The 21,712-nt window shown below is 55.5% G+C and overlaps 1 protein-coding gene across 9 annotated transcripts in view; it reads right to left on the bottom strand.

The window, feature by feature from the left end:
- DAB2IP (DAB2 interacting protein) overlaps positions 1-21,712 on the bottom strand; it is a 213,608-nt gene that overhangs the window by 126,860 nt on the left and 65,036 nt on the right. For 5 of the 9 annotated variants that reach the window (XM_032251499.1, XM_032251502.1, XM_032251504.1 and 2 more), the window contains exon 1: positions 3,512-3,722. The exons of the other annotated variants lie outside the window; for them this stretch is intronic. In XM_032251499.1, coding sequence (XP_032107390.1) covers positions 3,512-3,635 — 124 coding nt within the window. In that variant the 5' untranslated portion in view covers positions 3,636-3,722. Of the gene's footprint in view, positions 1-3,511; positions 3,723-21,712 lie in introns of those variants that run through there. 9 annotated transcript variants of the gene reach the window in all.

Raw genomic sequence — 21,712 nt, 5'->3', positions numbered from 1 at the left:
ACATGAATAAGATAATCAAAACCCTTCATGGCTATGGGTGTAGGCATTCCGAGAGGCAGCAGAGCAGGATTAACCCCCCTCGACAGATGGGGAAACTGAGGCCCTATGATGTGCCCAGTCATACAACCAGTTCGTGGCTGAGCTGGAACTAGAACCCCTGCCCCCCACTAACCACTGCTCTGTCTTTGAGAAAGAGCCGTGTTCCCTAGTGCACCCCAACAAGCTGGCCTCCCCAACCAACTGGGGGGGGCTTGGCGGGGCTGGAGCACGTGTGATTCATTTCCATGTGCCCCTGCACCCAGGCTGAAGCCCAGCACATAATAGGTGCTTAAGAGGAGCTGGCTGGCTGAATGAACAGGTCAGAACATTAACCAGGGCTAGAGGAAAATGTTTCTCCTAGCAGCCCTGGGGGAACAGAGGGGTCACAGACAAAACTTCATCTTGGTGTGTACAAGTGGGGAGGCACCTTGCTGATGGCAGCTTTCTGGGGACAGGATCCCCCTAAATCCATGAGGTATGCCCAGCCTTCAAGCGGAGTCAGTGGCACAGTGGGAAATAGCCAACGACCCTCATCCTCCGAAGGTCACTGTTTCTACCCCTCCTCCAGCCGCCCTCCAGCTTCGTGCTCCGCCTCCCGCCACATCAGGTCTCACTCTGTCCATTCGTCAGATGGGGAAACTGAAGCCCAGAGAAGGGAAGAGTCTAGATTAGTGCCCCTTATCGGTCAAACTAGGGATACGGCAGACGCTGTCCCTCACTCACAGCCCTACCAGGGACAAAGCCCTGCTCCCTGCCCCCAGCCTGGCCAGCTGCAGAAGCCGGCAGCAACCAACTCTTCCTTGCACTGTTCTGTTTCTGGACAAATACACAGCCTGAGTTCTTGGTCATTTTCCTTCCATACTAGTGCCAGAGGCCAGAAAGAGTGTGGGGACAAGAGCCTGATCCAGGCTGAGGTGCTAGGGAGCGCCCACTCCTCTGAGGTCTGATGCTACCACACCATGGGACCAAGCTCCCATGTGGACGGGGAGACAGAAGTTCAAGGTCAGAAGGGACTGGCTCACAGGTTGGCCTCCTCAGCCTAATTTCTTCCTGGGTGGGGCCCTGCCCTCAGGAGGTGGTGTGGCTCTGGGGCAGAGTCAGGTGTCTGAGGCTTTAGTGGAGGGAAGGCAATGGCTGCCCTAGCTGTCTCCCATCAAGGAGGCCAGAGGGCCTCCAGCCTCCACCCCACACCTTGGCTGCAGCACGAACTCACTCCTCATTACCCAAGGCCTTTAAAAATATACATATATATATATATGTTGAGACAGGGTCTTGCTATGTGACCGAGGCTAGTCTTGAACTCCTGGGCTCAGGGATTCCCCCTGCCTTGGCCTCCCAAAGTTCAAGGCCCTTTATCAGACCCAAACTACTGTTGCCTGCTCTTCCCCACCCACCCATCCAGCCCCCTTCCCAGTCAACTCCCCTCCCCAACCCGGGAGGAACTCTATCCTCAACACTCAAGCATTTTCCTTCTCCCTGAGTGCACAGTCTGTTCCTTCTGTTCAGAGAGAGGACAGTAGCTCACCCTCAACTGTAGCCTTAGTCCCAGGCACTGGCTCCTGGCCCTCACACAACCCTGTCACTGCTAGCCCCATTGACCACACAAGGTCACTGAGGCTTGGAGAGGTAATTGGCAGAAGCATAGTTGTGTGCACAGCTGAGACTTGAACCCAGATCTGACTCACTCCCTCTGTCAAGGGAAATCCTATCCATTTGGTGACAGTCCATCCAAATGTCACCTCCTCTGTGAAGCTCTCCCTGATCTCCCCAGATATAACTTCTGTTCAGAGACAGTCTCCTCCCCACTCCCTGCAGGCTGTGAGCTCCTTCAAGGCTGGGACACAAAGCAATGATCCTGTGCCTGGGGGGTCTGGGAGATGGGGCTCAGGTGACAGCCCCTGACACATTGATTATTGCCTGCCCAGTCAGCTGAGCAGGAGTGGGATTCCCATTACAGTCAGGGATGGAGCCCGGCTGAGATGAGAAGAGGGAAAGGCCACGCAGGGCGTGTCTGAGGCAAGGGGGGGCGTGTGGGTGAGGTGACCAGGTGGTGCTGGAGGAGAGGTCCCAGGGTGGCCTGAGCAGGACTGGGCATTTTCACAGCTCCCATTTCTCAGTTTCCTCACTGAATCCTCCACATACGGGAGATCCATTTTACAACCAGGAAAACTAAGCTCAGAAAGGGGAAATGACTTGCCCAAAGTCACAAAGCTTGAGCCCAGATTCCTGGCCTCCCAGAGCAAGTCTAGATAGGGAGAGGAGTAACTGGGACGACTTCAGGAAAGGCAGGAGTGGGAGGATCACAGGCTTTGAGAGACCCTTGCGGACTGATCTACCAGCACACACCTGTGCACACCCTTAGCCTCAGCTTGAACCCTTCTGTGCACGGGGAACTCACTACTTCCTGAGGAAGCCCCGCACTGCACATCGCTGCTCAGCCTTGACTGGGGGAAAAATCTTCCCATTCTGGGGGAAGCAAATGAACACAGTCTGCCTGCTTCATTTACCCTCACACGGACAAGAAAACTGAAGTAGGCAGCTCAGCCCAGGTCATACAACGGCAGCCTGCGGGGTGGGGATGTGGCCCCTCTGGGCCTACCAGATTCCGCGCCTGGCATTTGCTGGCACAGGGCCCGGCTTCCCACTTTCAAGATAACCTGGTGGCGTCAGCTCGGCCCACGTCCCTGCTAAGGCGCCGTCTTTCTCCTCCCTTCCACCCCACGGGCACCCTTGGTGGGCATGAACCTCTGCCCAGGACCCCAGCCTCCCCAGAGACCCTTTGAAGGCCCCCTTCTCCCAGGGGGCTTCCTTCCCCCTCCCCCACTCAGCCAGGGAAGGAAGTCTCTGCCCCCAACCGCCCAAACGCAGCCCCCGGGATCACACGCATTTCCAGTCGAGGATCCTGTTACTGGAAAAAGAAAATGCTGCTCGCACCTCCCCCTCCGCCTCGTCCTGCCGCCTGAGCTTGAAGGAGAGAAACTTTGCAAAGGAGCTGGCGCTCACCCGCTCGAGGGGTCCCTGTTCCTTCCCTGAGGTCCACCCACTTGTCCCAGCACCCAAGAGGTGGGGAGCCCGTTACGTTCCTGGAAGGGGAAGAAAGAAGTCCGCGGCCAGGGCAGGGAAGGCAAGGTGTGGGAAAGCCAAGATCCACCCTAGGTTACTTTGCCCGCTGCTGAGTAAACTGAGGCAAGGCGGGGTAGGAGGTCTGATCTGAGATGCGGAGAAAGACTCCTGGCTCCCCTCTCCCTGCCCGTGGCTTAAGAGGAGACCCTAGAGCCTCGGCTTCCCTCGGAGAGGGAAGGACGAGGCAGAAACTGGGGATATGGGTGTCTGGCAGACTCAGGAAGGGGCGGATGAGGGAGACCCCCAGCAAATGGCTGGAAGGAGGATCCCGGTCCCCAGCACCCCAGGGCATCAGGTGGCTTAGTGGCCTTGGGAGGGCCTAGGGGTCAGGGGTCGGGGTGGCGCCTACCCCTGGCAGGCCGGGTCCGGCTGCGGGAGCGGCTCCTCTGTCGCTGCAGCCGGGGCCGCCTCAGCAGCCGGTAGTAGTAGGAGGACCTCCCGGTGCTCTTCCTGACGCTGCCGCCCGCGGACATGCTGCCGCCCGCCGGGCACCGGGCCGGGCCTGGGCGCGCTCACACGGGCCCCATCGGCCGCTCCGGACCGCCCGGCGGGCGTCCCCGCGTTCTCCCGCGCTCGCCCGAGCGGCCGCCGAGGCCCAGGCTGCCCCACAAAGTCGCTCAAACTCCTCCTCTACCTCCCGCCCCCTCCCGCTCCCAGAGCAGCCGGCCCCGCGGCGGGGGCTGGGGACCCGGAGGCCGGGCTGGCAGCGGCCCGGAAAGTCAGTGCGGGAGAAATCCCGGCCTGGAGTCCACGGGGCGAGGCGGCCCGGAGTTTCCCCGGGACCCCAGACGGGTCCCACCCGAGGGTCCTGGCTTCCAACTCCGCCCCCGAGGGTTCCCCCGTCGACCTTGGGGCGCACACCAGGCACCCAATCCCGCCAGCACGGGTAGACCGCGCACAGCTGCTTGTGCGCTCTCCTTAGCCAGGGGCAGGACGCACGCTGGAGGACGGTCGCCTTCAATTAGGGTCCGTTCCTGCCCCAGGCTCCCTGGGCTGAGAAACGACCCGCACTGCTCCGCAGGCCCCGGCCCAGCCAGGTTGAAAGACCCCTGTGATTCAGGATACTTGGCTATTATTTACATTTTATAGGCTGTCCGGTCTGACACACATATCATTTTTATATCATTAAAATTATGGTACCTGTTTCAAGTACGCAAAAAGTAGAGGCCTGGAGGCAGGGCAGAACAATCCCTCCCTACTGTAGGGACCAGAAACTCAGGCTGGGAGAAGGACAGGTGCCAACTCTATTGCATTGGCTGAAAAGCTTTCTCCAAGTCACCCCTCAGCTCAAGAACATTCCATGGCTCCCCAGAGCACAATGGCAATACGTCTAAGCATCCTTCCTTGTTATTTGGACCCCAAATAATCTTGCCCCAACCAAAGCCCCCTCCAGCCTCACCTCTGCTCCCCTTACTTCTCACTTCGCCGTGCTGCCAGCAGGGACTGCCTTCTTCACTACTTTTTTCCACCTGGCCAAAGTCCACCTTTTCAGGGCCCAGTTCCTCCAGCCTTCCCTGACCAAGGCCCACACGATCTCTCTCTCCGCTCCTTATCCCCTTAGCAACATTCATCGATTCAATTATTAAGACACCCGCCTGAGCTGCCTCCCTTGGAGTACAGAGGGAGAAACTGAGGCCTTAGCAAGGAGGTCTTGCCTCAGTCACACGGAAAGTGGCAGAGGCAAATGGTCTTAGTCTTAGGGGTGGCGGGTGTTAGTCACCGCAGGTGCCAGAGGCCGTCTCGGGGGTATTCCTCCAGAACAGCTGGAAAGGTGGGGCCCTGGAGGGGACAGGGCCGTCTGGTCAGGAATCCAGGCCGGGATTTGCACCCCACAGGGGAAGCCCCCTCCCTAGCTCTCTCAGCCAGCGGGGAGGGCCCCCAGTCCGGAGGAGCCTGTCTCACAGCTGGAAGCCAGGCGCCTTCCCCGACCGGGGGGAGGGGCAGGAGGGGTGTTTCTCCACCAAACCCAGTCAGAGGTGTCCAGAGCCATCAGCCCCCCTGGCCCCCTCTTCCCGGAATACCGGCCAGTCAACGGGAAGATGGGAAACCGGGGTGCTCAAGAGGATACCCTTAGCCTCCTTTGGATTAGCCCGGGGTGCCCCATCTTTAGGCTTCCCTGCGCCACATTGGAAGAAGAATTGTCGGGCCACACATAAAATACAATCACACTAACTATAGCTGATGAGCTTTAAAAAAAAAAAAACTCAGTGTTTTAAGCAAGTTTATGAATTCGTGTTGGACGGCGTTCAGAGCCGTCTCGGGCCGCAGGAAGCCCGTGGGCTGCAGGCTGGATGAGCTGGGAGGCACTGCCCCATCTCCTTTGGACAGCAGACTTGGTGCAGTAACGTCGTTAAAAAGAAGCCGCTGGATAGAGCCCACACGAAGTCACTCAGTCGCCAGGCAAGCTGGGGGCCTTCTTAGCATGCATTCTCCTCTGGCCAAACCGCCAGAACCCATTCAGGTGGGGCTCCGAGTGCCACCCATCCACACCTTGGCACTTCCAGGCATGACTAACCCCCACAGCCAGGTCCACGGGTTCTGGGGGTGAGGGACTCCCAGGAAGTCCTGCTCAGGGTGGGGGCACGCTCCTGCTCCCCGGACCTGGAGTGTATCCTGCCCATTTTGTTTCCCAAAGCAGGAACCCTCTGATCAGCCAGGTTCGAGCCCTCCCTGGAGGGGACGGGAGGCTCACAGCCAACTCACTTTTATCAGTGGTGTGGGCAAGTGGTCTTGGCCTGGGCCCTCAACAGGAAGTCTGGACTGTGTGTGGAAGGGAGAGGGGGCAGTGGCTTGGAACTCAGGACCTCATCTGTAAACACAGTTGGGCTCCAAAGGTAGGGCATGGTCTCCCCACTTCAACTTTTCAAGTCCTTCTCTGTGCCTTAGTTTTCCCATCTACAGGGAGAAGCTATGGACCCCCAATCTTTGTGCCTTGTGGAGGAAGGACGGTCAGCTAGTGAAATGGACAAAGCTTGTGCGTTTCTGGCCTTGGGATGGGAACGGGCATCGCCAACCAGCAGAGCTGAGCAACTCCATGGGCCTGGGGCAGGTACTCGCCAGGTACTGAGTGGGGAGAGGGCAGGGCAGGAGCTAGGAGAGAAAGGGCCCAGGCTCCTTGTTCTTCATCCTGGCCCAGGACCAGAGCAGACAAAGGCTGCCCCCTGCACAGTCCGGCAGGGGACCTGGAATCAATCTTGCTGGGGAACCAGTCCCCCAGTCTGCTTCCACCTCCCACCCCTATGGCTTCCTCCCTCTGAACAGGAGAAGCCCCCCTTCCAGTGCCCACCACCGCTACTACCACCACTGCTTCCTGCGACAGACTAACAGGCCGGGCTTTCCAGCCCTGCAGATCTGAGAGCCTCAGTACCTATAGGGCCAACGGTCTGGTCTTATTCTCCCACCTCCAGAGGGGCTCCTGAATAGGCCTGGCTCCTACCTCTCCCAAGTGCTGCTTTAGCAGGGACAGGGCTGCAGTCCCCACATCACTTCTGTTCAGTGAACAGGCATATTTCTGGGTTTCCCTCAAGACACTTAACTCAGTGGGTTGGGACGGGGCCTGGAAATGTGCATGTTTATGAGAAGGGGCTGGGTGACAGGGCTGTCTAAATCAGATCTGACCCACTCCACCACCAGCACCTTCACATCCCCCTCAAAAGCCTCCCAAGGTGAACTCTCAGGGACCGAGGTATGTCACAAGTGACCAGCTCCCGCTGCATGCCAGCCCATTCCAGCCCGCTTGGTCATCCTCCAAACACTCTTTCCCACCTCCGGCCTTTGCCCTGGACCACTGCCACCAAGCTCTTCCCGCCGCAGCCACCTGATGAATCCCTGCTTACCCTTCAGGACCCACCTCAAGCATCCCCTCCTTTATTTTTTTAAAATTTTTAAAACTATTTTATTTCCATAGGTTTTTGGAGAAGAGTTGGCATTTGGTTACACGAGTAAGTTCTTTAGCGGTGATCTGTGAAATTTTGGTGCATCCATCTCCCGAGCAGAATATACACTGAACCCAATTTGTACTCTTTTATCCCTCACGCCCTTCCCACTCATTCCCCAAGTCCCCAGAGTCCATTGTGTCATTTTTATGCCTTTGCATCCTCATAGCTTAGCTCCCACTTATGAGAATATACAATGTTTGGTTTTCCTTTCCGGAGTTACTTCACTTAGAATAATATTCTCCAATCCCATCCAGGTTGTGGCAAATGCCATTAATTCATTCCTATAAACTGTGAGATATATATAGAGATAGATTGATTGATTGATTGATGGGCATTTGAGTTGGTTCCACATTTTGCAACTGCAAATTGAAGCACCCCCTCCTTTAAAAGTCTACTCTGACTCCCAAGGAAAGACATCCCCCTGCTGGCTCCTGGTATACCCCACCAGTCCGTTTGAATACTGGGGACACAGGACGCTACTTGTAAATACCAGGGAGGGATGGACCCAAATAATTCCCCTCTAGGCAGAAAGCCATCAGCATGCCTGCTGGAAAAGAAGCAGTGGGTGGCGCTGGGGGCGGTGGCTCACACCTATAATCCCAGCACTTTGGAAGGTTGAGGTGGGAGGATTGCCTGAGGTCAAGAGTTCGAGACCAGTCTGGCCAACATGGTGAAACCCCATCTCTACTAAAAGTACAAAAAAAATAGCTGGGCATGGTGGTGTGTGCCTGTCATCCCAGCTACTCGGAAGGCTGAAGCAGGGGAATTGCTTGAACCAGGGAGGCGGAGGTTGCAGTGAGCTGAGATCACGCCATCGTGCTCCAGCCTGGGCGACAGAGCAAGACTCTGTCCCAAAAAAAAAGAAGCAGTGGGTGGCATCAGAGCTGGGCTGGAAGTCCAGGTACATCCTGGGCCAGGCCAGGGCTGGGTCAGCAGGGGCAGCAGATGCAGGGAAGGGAGGCTAGCCCAAGGCAGTCTTCAGTCCCTCTGGGGTGTCAGGGTTGAAGTCAGTGAGGAAAGAGAAAAGAAAGCATATTGCCAAAATTACCTGTGAAAAGCCTTAAACTGCCCATAAAGCACAGCTTTTCCTCCAGTGTTAAGGCAGATCACCCATTTCTGCAGCTGAGTACACAACAGAAGAGGGTAGCCTTCATGGACGGGCCATTCTGTACGGAAGGCGGGGGGGAAGGGAAGGGTGACAACAGCAGCCACAGCCAGTTATCCTCAAACACCAGCCTCCCCGAGGGCAGGAGAGCTGCCCCTGCGTGGGCACCACAGAAACCCACAGCTTCTTAACAGAGGAGGGTTACAAGTTTGACCTCAAGAGGTTGGTCTGAGGGTGGAGTTTGGCTTTCATCCTAATCATGGTAGCTGAACTGCATCTAGTACGCGTTGTGCCCCAGGTCCTTTCTCAGCATTCTACCCACATTATCTCATTTAATTTCAGAATAGCCCTAGGAAGCAGATGCTTATTTCTTTTTCCAGAAGAAATGTCAGGAGGCAGAGAGAGGGTAGGTGAGCTCCCCAAAGTCACCGGGCTTGGACTAGGAAGCAGGATTTGAACCCAGGGGCTCAAAGGAGCCCTAAGGTTGAGCAGTACTGAATGCAGAGATGGGGGAGTGGAAACAGTCTGGAACTTTCTTCAATAGCCAGCTTTGTCAAGGGACAGGAGGAGGCTAGGGGCGACTTGAGTCCTGACAGGGGAAGCCTCGGAGCCCACGCCAGGCCCCACACAATGAGTGTCTGGAAGGCTCAGATCTGTCAGTTTCCTGTTGGGATGAGGGTGGGTAGTGGTGACAGGGGAAGTCCCCAGCCAGGCAGGCCCGCACACATCCGCCTCCCAGGACAGTCTCAAGCTTTCAGCCTCTGGAGCTCTGGACAGGGGTGGGGGTGGGGGTACGGAGCACACTCATGGTTAAGGTCATGGCCCTCTGTCCCAGGAGGTGGCCTGTCTGGCAGGCAATGACGACTTCCTGCATCCACTGTTCATCCGGGAATAAGGCTGGACCAGGAGCAGAGTCTTCACTAGGAAGATGGAGGAGGCTGGGCTAGCTCGCCCTGCTCAGGGAAAGGCATGGACAAGCCCCATGAGGTCACGCTAAAGCACTCCAGGCCGGCCAGGTGACCACCGCTGCCACCACCTCCCAGACTTCCTCCCGAAAGCCACTGGTATATTTAACAACATCCTTTGCAGAAAATGGTGCAGTCAGGGATGAGATGACCCCAGGCTTGGCTGGCCCTGCGCCTCTCAACACAGGCGGAAGTGGGGGACCAGTCAAGCGTGGACATTTGAACATACACAGACAGAGCCTCGGGGAGTGTGAGTGCTTTTCAAATCAAGTCACCCAGGGCTGGGCCGAGGGTAGAGCCCTCGGGAGAGGCTGGGACTCTAAGAGGAGGTCACTGTGTGAGATCTCTGGGTCTCAGGGTTCCATATGTTAAATGGAGATGGGACGGCTCTGCTCAGCTCACCTCTCTGAGATTCCATCAGGATCTCAAAATCTCACCCATTCCCCAAACCCTCATCTACAGGTCCCCTCCACATCCTCCAGAAACACAGAGAAGAGGACATACACCTTTCCCTCGTACATGACGACAGCCTGTCATAAAACCCCGGAATGTCAGAGGTAGAAGGAGCCTGGAGAGAAACTGGTGGAACTGGGGAAACTGAGGCCCTCAACATCAGCTGCTTGCCCAGAGGACCCTGCCTAACCCATGGCATACCAGGATCTGGCATCAACTCTACCATCACTGAGGGTCTGGCTGGCGCTCTCAGCCCAGTACAGAGCAGTCAGTGTGGGGTAGCACTCCCTGAAGATGGGGAAGTTGAGGCCAAGGGAGGGAGGAACTCACTCAAGGTCACACATGGGGCTGGGGATTAGGGTGGGCTCCACCTTGAAACCTATACAGCTGCCAAGACTGCCTCTTACCTTTGAGAGCCTGGACCACCTCTCCCAGAATGCCTGTGGCCTTCTGCCCACAGGAGCCCAGGGCTTCCCCACTCCACCCTGGCTGCCCTGAAGTTAAGGGCTCCAATCCTGTGGCCCAGGGGAGGCTGGAATCCACTCTCCAGGCCCCAGCCCCAGCCCTCCTTCCTCGCCCCAACCCTAGCAGCCGGTATTTCAGCCCAGATGGCCAAGCCTGGAGCCACTCTCTTTGTGTACTTCCTCTCCCTGCCCTGACCCAGAAACGCTGCCAAGCTCCAGGTGGGCCCTGGGCCCCACTGAGGCCCACAGCCCCTCCTTTCTCCCTGGCCCTGGCCAGGGCTGAGGTTCCACGTCTCTGGGCTTCTTCCTTCCCCCTCGGTATGGGCCCGGACAGTGCCACACCCACTGGGGAACCAGAGGGGATGGCATATGGTCCCAGTGTGAGGTCAGGGAGCCCCCTCCCTTCTCAAGCAGGCCTGCCTGGTCATCTGTGAACCATTTCGTGGCTGGCACTGGCCTGGGTTCCAAGGGAGGGCCGTGCTCAACCCCTGCAGAGCCCACAGAGGAGGACAGCTGAACGGGCCCCGTAGTCGGCTCCTAGGAAGCCCCATCCAGGTCAGGCATTTGGAGTGATGAGCCTTCCCTTCTTCGCTGTGTGACCCCAGATCAGTGTCTCACCTCTCTGTGCCTCCATTTCCTAAAGTGTGAAGGGGTATACAAATACTTTGTGAGGTTGTGGAAGTCAAATAACATAGTGGATTAAAGCCCTGTGTGTAAACTGACCAGCAGCTGCCCCTCCTAGCTCGTTCTTTTCTTCTCTTTTTTCTTCCTTCTTTCTTTTCTCTCTCTTTCTTTCTTTCTTTTTGTTTCCTTTTTTTTTTTTTTTTTTTTTTGAGACAGAGTCTCCTTCTTGTTGCCCATGTAGGAGTGCAATGGCGTGCAATGGCACGATCTTGGTTCACTGCAACCTCTGACTCCCAGGTTCAAGCAATTCTCCTGCCTCAGCCTCCTGAGTAGCTGGGATTACAGGTACCTGCCACTGTGCCTGGCTAATTTTTTTTTTTTTTTTTTGAGACGGAGTTTCGTTCTTGTTACCCAGGCTGGAGTGCAATGGCGCGATCTCGGCTCACCGCAACCTCCGCCTCCCGGGTTCAGGCAATTCTCCTGCCCCAGCCTCCTGAGTCGCTGGGATTACAGGCACGCGCCACCATGCCCAGCTAATTTTTTGTAGTTTTAGTAGAGACGGGGTTTCACCATGTTGACCAGGATGGTCTCGATCTCTTGACCTCGTGATCCACCCACCTCAGCCCCCCACAGTGCTGGGATTACAGGCTTGAGCCACCGCGCCCGGCCTAATTTTTGTATTTTTAATAGAGACGGGGTTTCACCATCTTGGCCAGGCTGGTCTCAAACTCCTGACCTGGTGATCCACCCACCTCAGCCTCCCAAAGTGCTGAGATTACAGGTATAAGCCACCGTGTCCAGCAGAATCTGTATTCTTAAAAGAGCTTTCTAGTGGCTTTCTTGGGGAGCCACCGGCTAAGATAGTTCTGGACTCAGCTTGATGCCTTTTCAACCTCCGAATGTGCCAATCGTGGTCCCACCCCAGGGACTTTGCATCTCTGGCTCCCCAGGTCTTCAGATGGGCAGCTCCTTCCTGTCATTCAGGCCCCAGCTCAAATATCACAGCCTCAGAGACCTTCCCTGGACACCTCATCTCAAGTGCCTTTGCCCCATTCTCTCCATGATATCCCATTGCCCTGTATTTTCTTCCATTTATTGATTCCTGAAACGAATCTGTTTTTCGGATGTTCATTAATTTGTCTCCCCAAACTTTAATGAGACAGGAGCCCTGTGAGTCCAGTTCACAGCTGTATGCCCAGTGTATAGAACAGCACTCAACAAATGTGTGATGAACACAGTGAATGAAGGAAGCTGGGCTCAAAGCTCCTGTTATTATTTTTTTCTTTTTAAAGGAAAGAAGTGGACCAGGTGGGGTGGCTCACGCCTGTAATCCTAGCGTTTTGAGAGGCCGAGGTGGGCGGATCATGAGGTCAGGAGTTCAAGACCAGTGACCAGTATGGTGAAACCCCGTCTCTATTAAAAATACAAAAATTAGCCCAGCGTGGTGGCGTGAGCCTGTAGTCCTAAGCTACATGGGAGGCTGAGGCAGGAGAATTGCTTGAGCCTGGCAGGCAGAGGTTGCAGTGAACTGAGATCTCGCCACTCCACTCTAGCCTGGGTGACAGAGTAAGACTCTGTCAAAAAGAAAGAAAGAGAGAGAGAGAGAGAGGAAGGAAGGAAGGAAGGAAGGAAGGAGGGAGGGAGGGAGGGAGGGAGGGAGGGAAGGAAGGAAGGAAGGAAGGAAGGAAGGAAGGAAGGAAGGAAGGAAGGAAGGGAGAAAAGATAAAGGAAAAGAAAATAAGCAAATAAGCACTTTGGGAGACCGAGGCAGGTGGATCACCTGGGTCAGGAGTTTGAGACCAGCCTGATCAACATGGAGAAACCCTGTCTTTACTAAAAATACAAAAAATTAGCCAGGTGTGGTGGCACATGCCTGTAATCCAAGCTACTCAGGAGGCTGAGGCAGGACACTCACTTGAACTCAGGAGGTGGAGGTTGCAGTGAGCCAAGATTAGGCCACTGTACTCCAGCTGGGCAACAAGAGTGAAAGACCATCTCAAAAAAGAAAAGAAAAGAAACTGTGGTTCTAGCACTTTGTGAGGCTGGGACAGGAAGATCACTTGAGCCCAGGAGTTTGAGACCAGCCCTGGCAATACAGTGAGATCCTATCTCTACAAAAAAAAAAAAAAGAAAAAAAAAAAAAAAGCCGGGTGCAGTGGCTCATGCCTATAATCTCAGCACTTTGGGAGGCTGAGGTGGGTAGATCACCTTAGGTCAGGAATTCGAGACCAGCCTAGCCAGCAATAGTGAAACCCCATCTGGAGGCTGAGGCACAAGAACTGCTTGAGCCTGGGGGCGGAGGTTGCAGTGAGCTGAGATTGCGCCACTGCACTCCAGCCTGAGCAAGAGCGAGACTCAATCTCAAACAAACAAACAAAAAAATTTGCCCAGCATGGTGGTATGTACCTGCAGTCCCAGCTACTTAGGAGGCTGAAGTGGGAGGACTGCTTGAGCCAGGAAGGTTGAGGCTAAAGTGAGCAATGAGTGTGTCACTGTACTTCAGCCTGGGCAATAGAGGAAGACCCAGTCTCAAAAAAGAAAAGAAAAGAAAGGAGAGAGAGAGAGAGAGAAAAAATGAGAAACAAAGAAAGAAAGACAGAAAGAGAAGGAAAGAGAGAAAGAAGAAAGAAAGAGAAAGAAGAAAGAAAGAGAGAGAAAGAAAGAAAAAGAGAGGGAAGAAGGGACTACAAAGAGGAAGGGGAAGGGAAGAGGAGGGGAAGGGGGAAGGAGGGAAGGAAGAGAAGAGGGAGGGGAAGGAGGGAAGGAGGGAAGGAGGGAAGGAGGGAAGGAGGGAAGGAAGGAAGGAAAAAAGGAAGGGAGGGAGAGAGAAAAGAAAGCTGTAGGACCAGGAACAAGTGACCTACCCTTTGGGGCCTGGTGTGACATATGGATGGCAGGCTGGAAAGTTTACTTTTGAGTGGCAGCTGAGGATGGTCAGGAGGCCAAGGTGCAAATCCTGACCGTGAAGGAGCTGGCACAGCGCTTGCACTTGGTGAATAAATGAATGGATGAAGAAATGTCTTCACTTTGCTATGTGCCTTTGAACAAGGCTCCTCTGGTTCATAGCCACAGCCTCCTCTCCTGCAAAATGGGGTTGGCCTGGGTGGGTTTTCAAGGCCATTGGATATTGACACTCAGAGCCTCTGTGTCCAATCTGGAACATAAGTGGGAGCCACAGCTGGTGACAGAGGAGAGGCAAGCACTGCCAGAGCCACGATTCTCACATTTACTGGCCTTTCCTGAGGATCCCCCCTAGCCCATAGCTGGCATCCTAAGGCCATGTAGGTGGGAATTAAATGGAGCTTCAGCCACACTCACCCTCAAATCCCCTTGGGAGCAAGAATAATCACAGCCCTGCCCCTATCCTGGGAAGAGCATTTTGTCTGGAAATTCTACCAAGGAAACAAGGAAGGGCTGGGGCCCTATAATTTCTGCACCTGCTCAAACAGGAAGTAGCAGAAAGTTTGGGGCCAAGGAAAACAAGTTCAAGGTCATCCTAGAAATCAGCATCACCCACAGCTAGGGACTCATCCCATCCCAGGAGGAGCTCTCTTGGCGATGAATGAATAACATAGACAGATGGGATATAAAGAGGGGATGGCCTAGGATCCTCTAGCCTGTCACCGAAGGCTTAAGAGGAAGCAAAATTCACCTAGTCTTTTCTAACATACCTTTAGTGACGGGGAGCTCACTACCGAACCAGCCTTGACCACCCCCCGCCACCCGTTCCCCTGAGAGTGAAGCTGCCTTCCCACACTGGGAACTGCAGAAGGCCTCAAGAGAACTAGTGGTCGGCCCACTCTCAAGTCAGAGGTCAGAAGGCTCAGGACTGACCCAGCCCCACATCCATAGGCCTGCCCACGAGTTCCCAGCAGTAGAGGAAGAGGGAGCACGCAAAGTAAGGAAGAGCCGATGCTGGACGGGCTTGGGGAGGGGCCAACCTCTAACTGATCCTCATTTAAAAGCCCAGAGGACATGGTGTGGGGGGTTGGGGAGGCCTGAATCTGCCCCAGTCCCACTGAGAGCCCTGCAGAGGCAGCTTGGGTGACAGAGGCCCTCTCCTCTTCCCCTGCAGGCTCTGCCCCGGGAAGCTGTAGGCAGTTTCATGATGTTCTGGGCCTGCTTTCTCTGATGTCACATTTCTTGTGTCCTCCTGGTGTTCCCTCTGTCTTGTCACCCCCCACCCAGGCTCCCATGCAAACACAGGCCTGCCTTCCTGCCCAGGCCCAACCCTCCCTCTTCCCAACGGTGAGCTCTTTTTTTTTTTTTGAGACAGAGTCTTGCTCCGTCACCCAGGCTGGAGTGCAGTGGCGTGATCTCGGCTCACTGCAACCTCTGCCTTCCAGGTTCAAGCGATTCCTCTGCCTCAGCCTACCAAATAGCTGGGACTAGAGGCATGCGCCACGACACCCAGCTAATTTTTGTATTTTTAGTAGAGACGGGGTTTCACCATATTGGCCAGGTTGGTCTTGAACCCCTGACCTCTTGATCTTGATCCGCCTCAGCCTCTCTAAGTGCTGCAATTAAAGGTGTGAGCCAAGGTGGGCTCTTTCTAGATATCTGCTGCCAGGCCCAGGCCCAGACAGCAGCTGGGAGTCCTCAGCAGGTGCTGATCAGTGCTGCCTCCTTCTGGGCTATGGAGCCCTAGGATAAAGTCCCCCTTGCCCCAGGCATCACCCAGGACTCCCAGGTCTCCTGGGGCTATCCCCAGGGAGGACCCCTGAGTGGCTTGGCATAGGGTTCCAGTCTCCTAAGCAACTCAGGCCAGCCTCCCCCATGCCCTCTGGGCCCCTGTTCCCCTGGTGCAAAGAAGAGATGCCCAGAACCTCAGCTCTTGGAATTTAGGACGCTTCAGTCCCCTGGGATGTGCATTAAAGTGTGGACACTTGGGCCACCTGGCAGAATCTAGGTTAGCCAGTCTGGGGAACAGCCCAGGAGTCTGCATTTTCCATCAGCAGGTGATGGGCCCACAGGTGATTCCGAAGCAGGGCATCCATGGGCTGCACTGAGCCTCGCTCACCCACCTGTTGCTCTCTGACTCTGAGACCACAGCCCCCGATAAAGACCTGAATCTGCTTTGTCCACACTTCAGCCTATTCCCTTTTTCAGCACCCCATGTGCTACAGGCAGGGAGGGGTTACAAACCTCATGGTACAGATGGGTAAACTGAGGCCCAAAATGGAGAACACCCAGTTTGCATAGTACCTGACCCACAGTGAAGCCCACAGCTTCTGCCTCCCTTCCCAGGCTCCTCATGTGGTCTGGATTCTGGGGCCCAGCAGGTCATCTAGGGCCAGGCAGCAGCCCTGACTGGCACTCTTTGTCCTGGTCCCTGTGCCCTCTGACCTCAGCAGGTCCTGGGCTGATTAAAATATCCCCTTATAGCTCTGATAGGCACGGTATCCCCTTACAGGGCAGAGAGGGACACTGTCCCATCAGAGGCGATCCAGCCAGCTGGGCGCTGTGCTCTGGCCACCCTCGGGAGCTGCACACTGCTAGCACAGGGAGATTAGAGGACTTTGGCCAGAAGGGTTTGCAGGGACCTGCTAGGAGAAAGCAAAGCTCAGAGACGGAGAGCTGCCCAAGATCACTCAGTGTATACTTATCAACCCCAATTCGGCGTCAATTCAGCCAGTCCATCTAACGACCGTAAGCAGTGAATCCTATGACTCCCCCACTTTACAGGCACAAGAGCTGATCAGGGGCAGATGCAGGATTCAGTCCCACGCAGCCTTGAGTCCAGTCCTAGCCGAGGGTAGGGTCAGTGGATATGGCCCCAGCCCCTCTCCTATCTCGCCTCTTACCACACCCTGCTCCTATCCCTTTCCCAGCCACCCTGGCCCCAGCCCTCCACCGCTTCTCTCCTTTGTGTCTTTGCTCCCATCTTTCCCACCTCCTAGGACACAGGACATGGGGCGGGCTTTGTAGACTGCGGAGCCTGCTCTGTGAAATGGGCTATTTTAAGTCCCAAATTCCAGCTTGAGGCTGTCCACCTCATCCCTTCCTTGACATCTCCCAGAACCAGGACATCACCATTTCTATCTTTGCGGACCTCCATCCCCCCGAAATTTCCGCCCAGATCCTCTGCTGCCTCCTCAGTGTGTGGTTCCCTGTAAAACAACCAGAGTGAAATCTGAAACACAGCCCCTGCCCTGGCTGCACTGGCTGCCCTGGCTGTCCTGGCTGTCCTGGCTGTCCTGGCTGCCCTGGCCCTGCTGGCCTTTGGCCGCTCTTTCTGGCTCACCTCCCCTGCCACAGCCTCTTGATCCACCTGGCTGACTTCCATTCACTCTTCCTTTCCAGAAAAACCACCTCTCTCCTATCCCAATTCAGCGCCTCCTCCACGGCCCTCCTGCAACACTGTCTCTGAGCTTCCCGCACCTTTCCTCCAGGGAGCCCCCCTGCCAAATGCAATGTAATCGCTATGGAAATCACTGTATTGTTTAGGTAATCACGACAACGAGAAAGTCTGTCCATGTTCAGTACGGATGCAATTTTTTCTGACCATCTTCAATCCTCAGTTGATTGAACCCACAGATGCAGAATCTGTAGATTCGGAGGGCCGACTGCATATTTTTTGATGATTCATCTCACATCTGTCTCTCCTGGCACACTGCTCTCCCGGAGGGTCATAACCCAGTGCCCAGCTTGGCGTCGTCACACAGCAGCTGCCAGTGGGGGAGGGGGTGTCACCGCTGCGTGCATACGAAGTGTGCCTATCGGAGCCCCTTGGACCCCAGGGCCTCGTGCATCATGAAGCTGCCAGGCTCACAGCAAAACAGGGCCAAATGCCTTCCGCCCCCCACCCCCAAACAAGTCACTACTCAGCACTTCTTAATTTTCCTCCCCACAGGTTGCAGGGCTTCTCATTCTGTGATTTATAGCCCATCAAATAAATTCCCCCATTATCTTTCACATGCAGCGCCCGGCCTCGCTGCCATTTAATAATACATTTGGCTCGCTGGGCCTCTCCCGGGAGAAATCTAAGGCTTGGCCACAATTCGGGGGCAGGCAACGTGGAATTCTAAGGGCTCATTTCGGACCCAAATCTTCAGCAGGTCTGAGCCTCCTGCTCAGGGGCTAACTGGGCAGGGTCCCAATTCCTCTCCTCTCCTTTCCTCCCAACCACTGGCTGAGATGTCTCAATGTCCACTGGAGCTCTAGGGCCAGTTTTAGAGCAGGGGAGACCCTGCTACTTCCCCCACTAGACTCGGTGGTTTCAAGGCTCCACAGCCATGATCTCAGTCTACCTGTCCAATTCCCAGAGCAAGGCAGGAACCCATTGGAACTGTCTCACAGACAAAGTAGCGTCTCTGAAATACAGGGAGGTTGCCCCAGCCCTGCCCACTCCACTGGGTGCTTACTAGGTTCAGATGCAGCCAGCAGAGAGTTCAAGGGTATCCTCTGTGCCAGGCACTGCGCCCAGTGCTTGACTTGAATTGTCTCATTACATTCTCCCAACAGCCTTCAGGGGGAAAAGGTGCTATTATACCCGTTTTACAGATGGGGAAATCAAGCCTCAGAAACAACCGATTTCCCTAGGCTCCTCCAGGAAGCAAATAGCAGCTCCCTGGGGGAAAGTCTTGCTGGAATGAAGGATGAGAAGGGGCTGGAGGCTGCAGAGAACTCACAGCTTCATGCAGAGGCCTGCATTACAAAACAGAGTGTCCAGAAGGCAAGGACAGCTCAGGGCTTTAGGATCTGACAGTTCAGGGTGTAAATCCTCCCCCTAGGGGTTCTTAGCTTTGTGACCTAGGCCAAGTCCCCTAACCTCTCTGGACCCCAACTGCCCGCTCTATAGAATCTGAATACTCTCCTCCCAGAACTGTCACAAGACTCGAATGAGACAGCACTCAGGAAGCTGCCTGGTGAACTGCCCAGTCCTGTGCTGTTTTATTTTGGCCTGTTAGAACAGTGGAATCAAGACATGGTACAAAGACATGCAAAGACTCCTCCAGGCAGACATGGGACTGGTGGCTCAGAGCCAGGTGAGGATCCGGGCAGAAGATGAGGGCTCCTCCTCAGCCCACAAGCTGCTTACCTCACTCCGGTGCCAGGCACCTCCTGCCCAGGCTTGGGAGAAAACAGACAGCCCTCCTGCTCCCGACAGCACAGGTCCCCGCGTTGCTCAGCTGGGGAGGGTGGCGAGGCTGGGTGTAGGGGCATTCCAGGCTAGCCTGGGCCAGGCCTCCCGCCTCTCCTCCCACCCAGCCACCAGGTCTGCGTCCCTCCTCCCTCCTGCTCCTGAAAGTTTCTGCTTTACAGTTTCCGTGGCAACCACTTCTCTTCCTTTGATTGTTTCCTTCTTCTCAGTCACTTTGCCATCTTATGCTAAAGGGAGAATAAAAATGGCCAGAGCAGGAGGTCGGGCCAGGAGGAAGAGGATGGAGAGTCACAGGGCCAGGGTGGGGGTGACCTCTGCAGTGCAGCCCTGGTCCCTCCCTCAAAAGACATGTGAGGCTGGGCACCGTGTCTCACGCCTGTTAATCCTAGCACTTTGGGACTTTAAGGCTGGTGGATTGCCTAAGCCCAGGAGTTTGAAACCAGCCTGGGTAACCTGGTGAAACCCCATCTCTACTAAAAAAAAAAAAAATGCAAAAAATTAGCCAGGCGTGGTGGCATGTGCCTGTAGTCCCAGCTACTCGGGAGGCTGAGGCACAAGAATCTCTTGAACCTAGGAGGTGGAGGTTGCAGTGAGCCGAGATCGCACCACTGCACTCCAGCCTGGGGGGACAGAGCAAGACTCCATCCCGCCCCCGCTGCCGACCAAAAAATAGACATCTGAACAGGGGACTGTCCCTTGGGAAGGTCTTCCACAGCAGGGCCCCTCAAATGTGACTCCCCTGGGCAGACTGCCTGCCAGGCCCCGCAGAGGATGCCCATGGCTACACCCAGAGTGCTCTGCGTTTGAACGGCCTCCACCCCCAAGCCCCACCCTGTCTAGCTCTGGCGTCCGTTCTCGTCCAAGGCTTTGCTCCCATCTCAGCACCCTCCTTACTGCGGTTGCCCTGCTGTGTCCTAACCTCTCTCTTGGGTGGCCCTCTTCCCTGCAGGCAGGCCATGCTGGCAGCAAAGCCAGTGTCTCCTTCACTCCGTTTCTAGGCCCAGGCCCCTGCACGGGGCTAAGTACACAGTAGGTCTGCAGGAGGTGACCTTGAACCTACAGCCAGAGAGACCATGGTTCCAGTTCCAGTTCTACCACCAACTAACTGTGAGCCTTTCACAAATTCACTCTAGAACTTGGTGTTCCTGGTGGTAAAATAAGAATGGAATTAACTTCCTCACAGTATGTTGGAGACTGAAATGAGTCTGTGGGAGGTCTGAAAGAGCCTGGAAATTTCTGAAGTGCTGTACCAAGTCCGAGGTTATTTTTAGGCGCTGAATCAGTGCTGTCCAATGAACGGCCCCAAGGTCTCCTTGACCCCATACACGGCTCTCTTTCTCCACCTGCTGACCTCCCGAGGCATTGACTGGCCACACGGAGGCCTGGCCTCTCTAGCCCCCTCCACGCCATAATCACCCTCTGCCAAGCGTCCCTAGCACACGCACATGCACATGTGCGCACGCACACACAGAATACAGGCACATGCACACACACGCACATGCACACACATACATGCACACATGTGCACAGGCACACATACTCATGCACACACATACATGTACGTGCACACTCACATGCACACACACACACACAGGTCTGAGGCTGGGTGGGCTGAACTGACACGCACAGCCCCATGGCATCAGGCATCAGACCTGACTGGTGTTGGCTGTTCTGGATGGCTGGGGGTGCCTCCAAGGCCCAAGTCAGCAGGGAGCAGCCAAGCCCATGGGGCGAGGGTGGGAGTGGATGAGCAGCTTCCTCACAGCCTCGCCACAGGTGGTGGTGGGGGCAGAGGCCGGGCCGACAGGGCTGTCTGCTGCCTACTTCTGCTGCCACCATCTGCTTCCTTTATAGGCTGGAGCACCAGGGCCAGGGCCGGGGGTCTGGGTAGGCTACCCAGTTACACCGCGGGGAAGTGCTCTCGCCAGAGAAAGCTGCTCCTCCTTCCACACTCCCACAAGGGCCTCCTCCTTCCTCTTTGGCGCCAACAGTGAACTCCACCCCCACTGCCCACCCATTCTCAGACCTGTGCGTCACCTTTCACCGAGGGTGCACCTGCCCAGGCTTGTGCTAGGGTAAGGCTGCTTTCTAGGCATAAGGGGACGCCTGGAGCCGCACTGGCTCAGGGTGAGGTTCCTGTGTACACTGTGGGGGGCGGGCATTTCACCCTCCTCCAAAGACCTGAAGGATTGAAGGGCTTTGAACAGATTCAGAGAAAAAAGAAGACTTGTGAACTGTCAGAACCAACGGAGTAAAGGCTGGGTCAGCTGCGGCTGGCCAGGGCCTCTGCCTCCTCCACCTCTCCTCTTTCCTCACCCTGCTCCTGTCTTAAAAGCACAGGATTCCCACATTGTCACTGAAGCCAGGCCATTCGGCTCCCACCCTGGGATACACAGGGGGCACGTCCTAGGAGCTGGCATGTGAAGACCAGTGCAAGTCCTGGCACAGTCCCTGCTCTGTGTGTCCCTCTGTATCCTAAGAGGGCTCTGACACAGTCCCTGTCCTCAGAGGGCTGACAGTCTGGTGAGACACAAAGACTTCCAGAGAGACTCTGGAACAAGAGCCCAAGGCAGAGGGAGCACAAGGGAGGAAGTAACCAATTTTGACTGACAGGGCAAGGAGAAATCAAGGAAGCCTTCACAGAAGAGGTGGCATCTGGGCCAAGACTTTGAATAGGGCTCCAAGAGGCTGAGGGTGTTAAAGAAGGGAGCAGCAGCCCCAGACCCATGGCAGAGACCTAACTTGACCTCCCTTATCCAAATGCCATGTGCTTAGACCATGGTGAGGGTTTGGGCCTGGCGGATGCTGTCCCGACGTCCCCTTAGCTGAGCCTTAAATCTCCCACAATGATCCCGAATGAGGCATATCCAGGCTAGCTCCTGTGGCCAAACCCTGAG

This window comes from Sapajus apella, unplaced genomic scaffold (assembly GCF_009761245.1).
Source record: "Sapajus apella isolate SASKATOON/1434 unplaced genomic scaffold, GSC_monkey_1.0 scaffold76, whole genome shotgun sequence".
Lineage (NCBI taxonomy): Eukaryota > Metazoa > Chordata > Mammalia > Primates > Cebidae > Sapajus > Sapajus apella.
The sequence above is the reverse complement of the archived record's forward strand: the minus strand, read 5'-3'. Positions and strand labels throughout refer to the sequence as shown.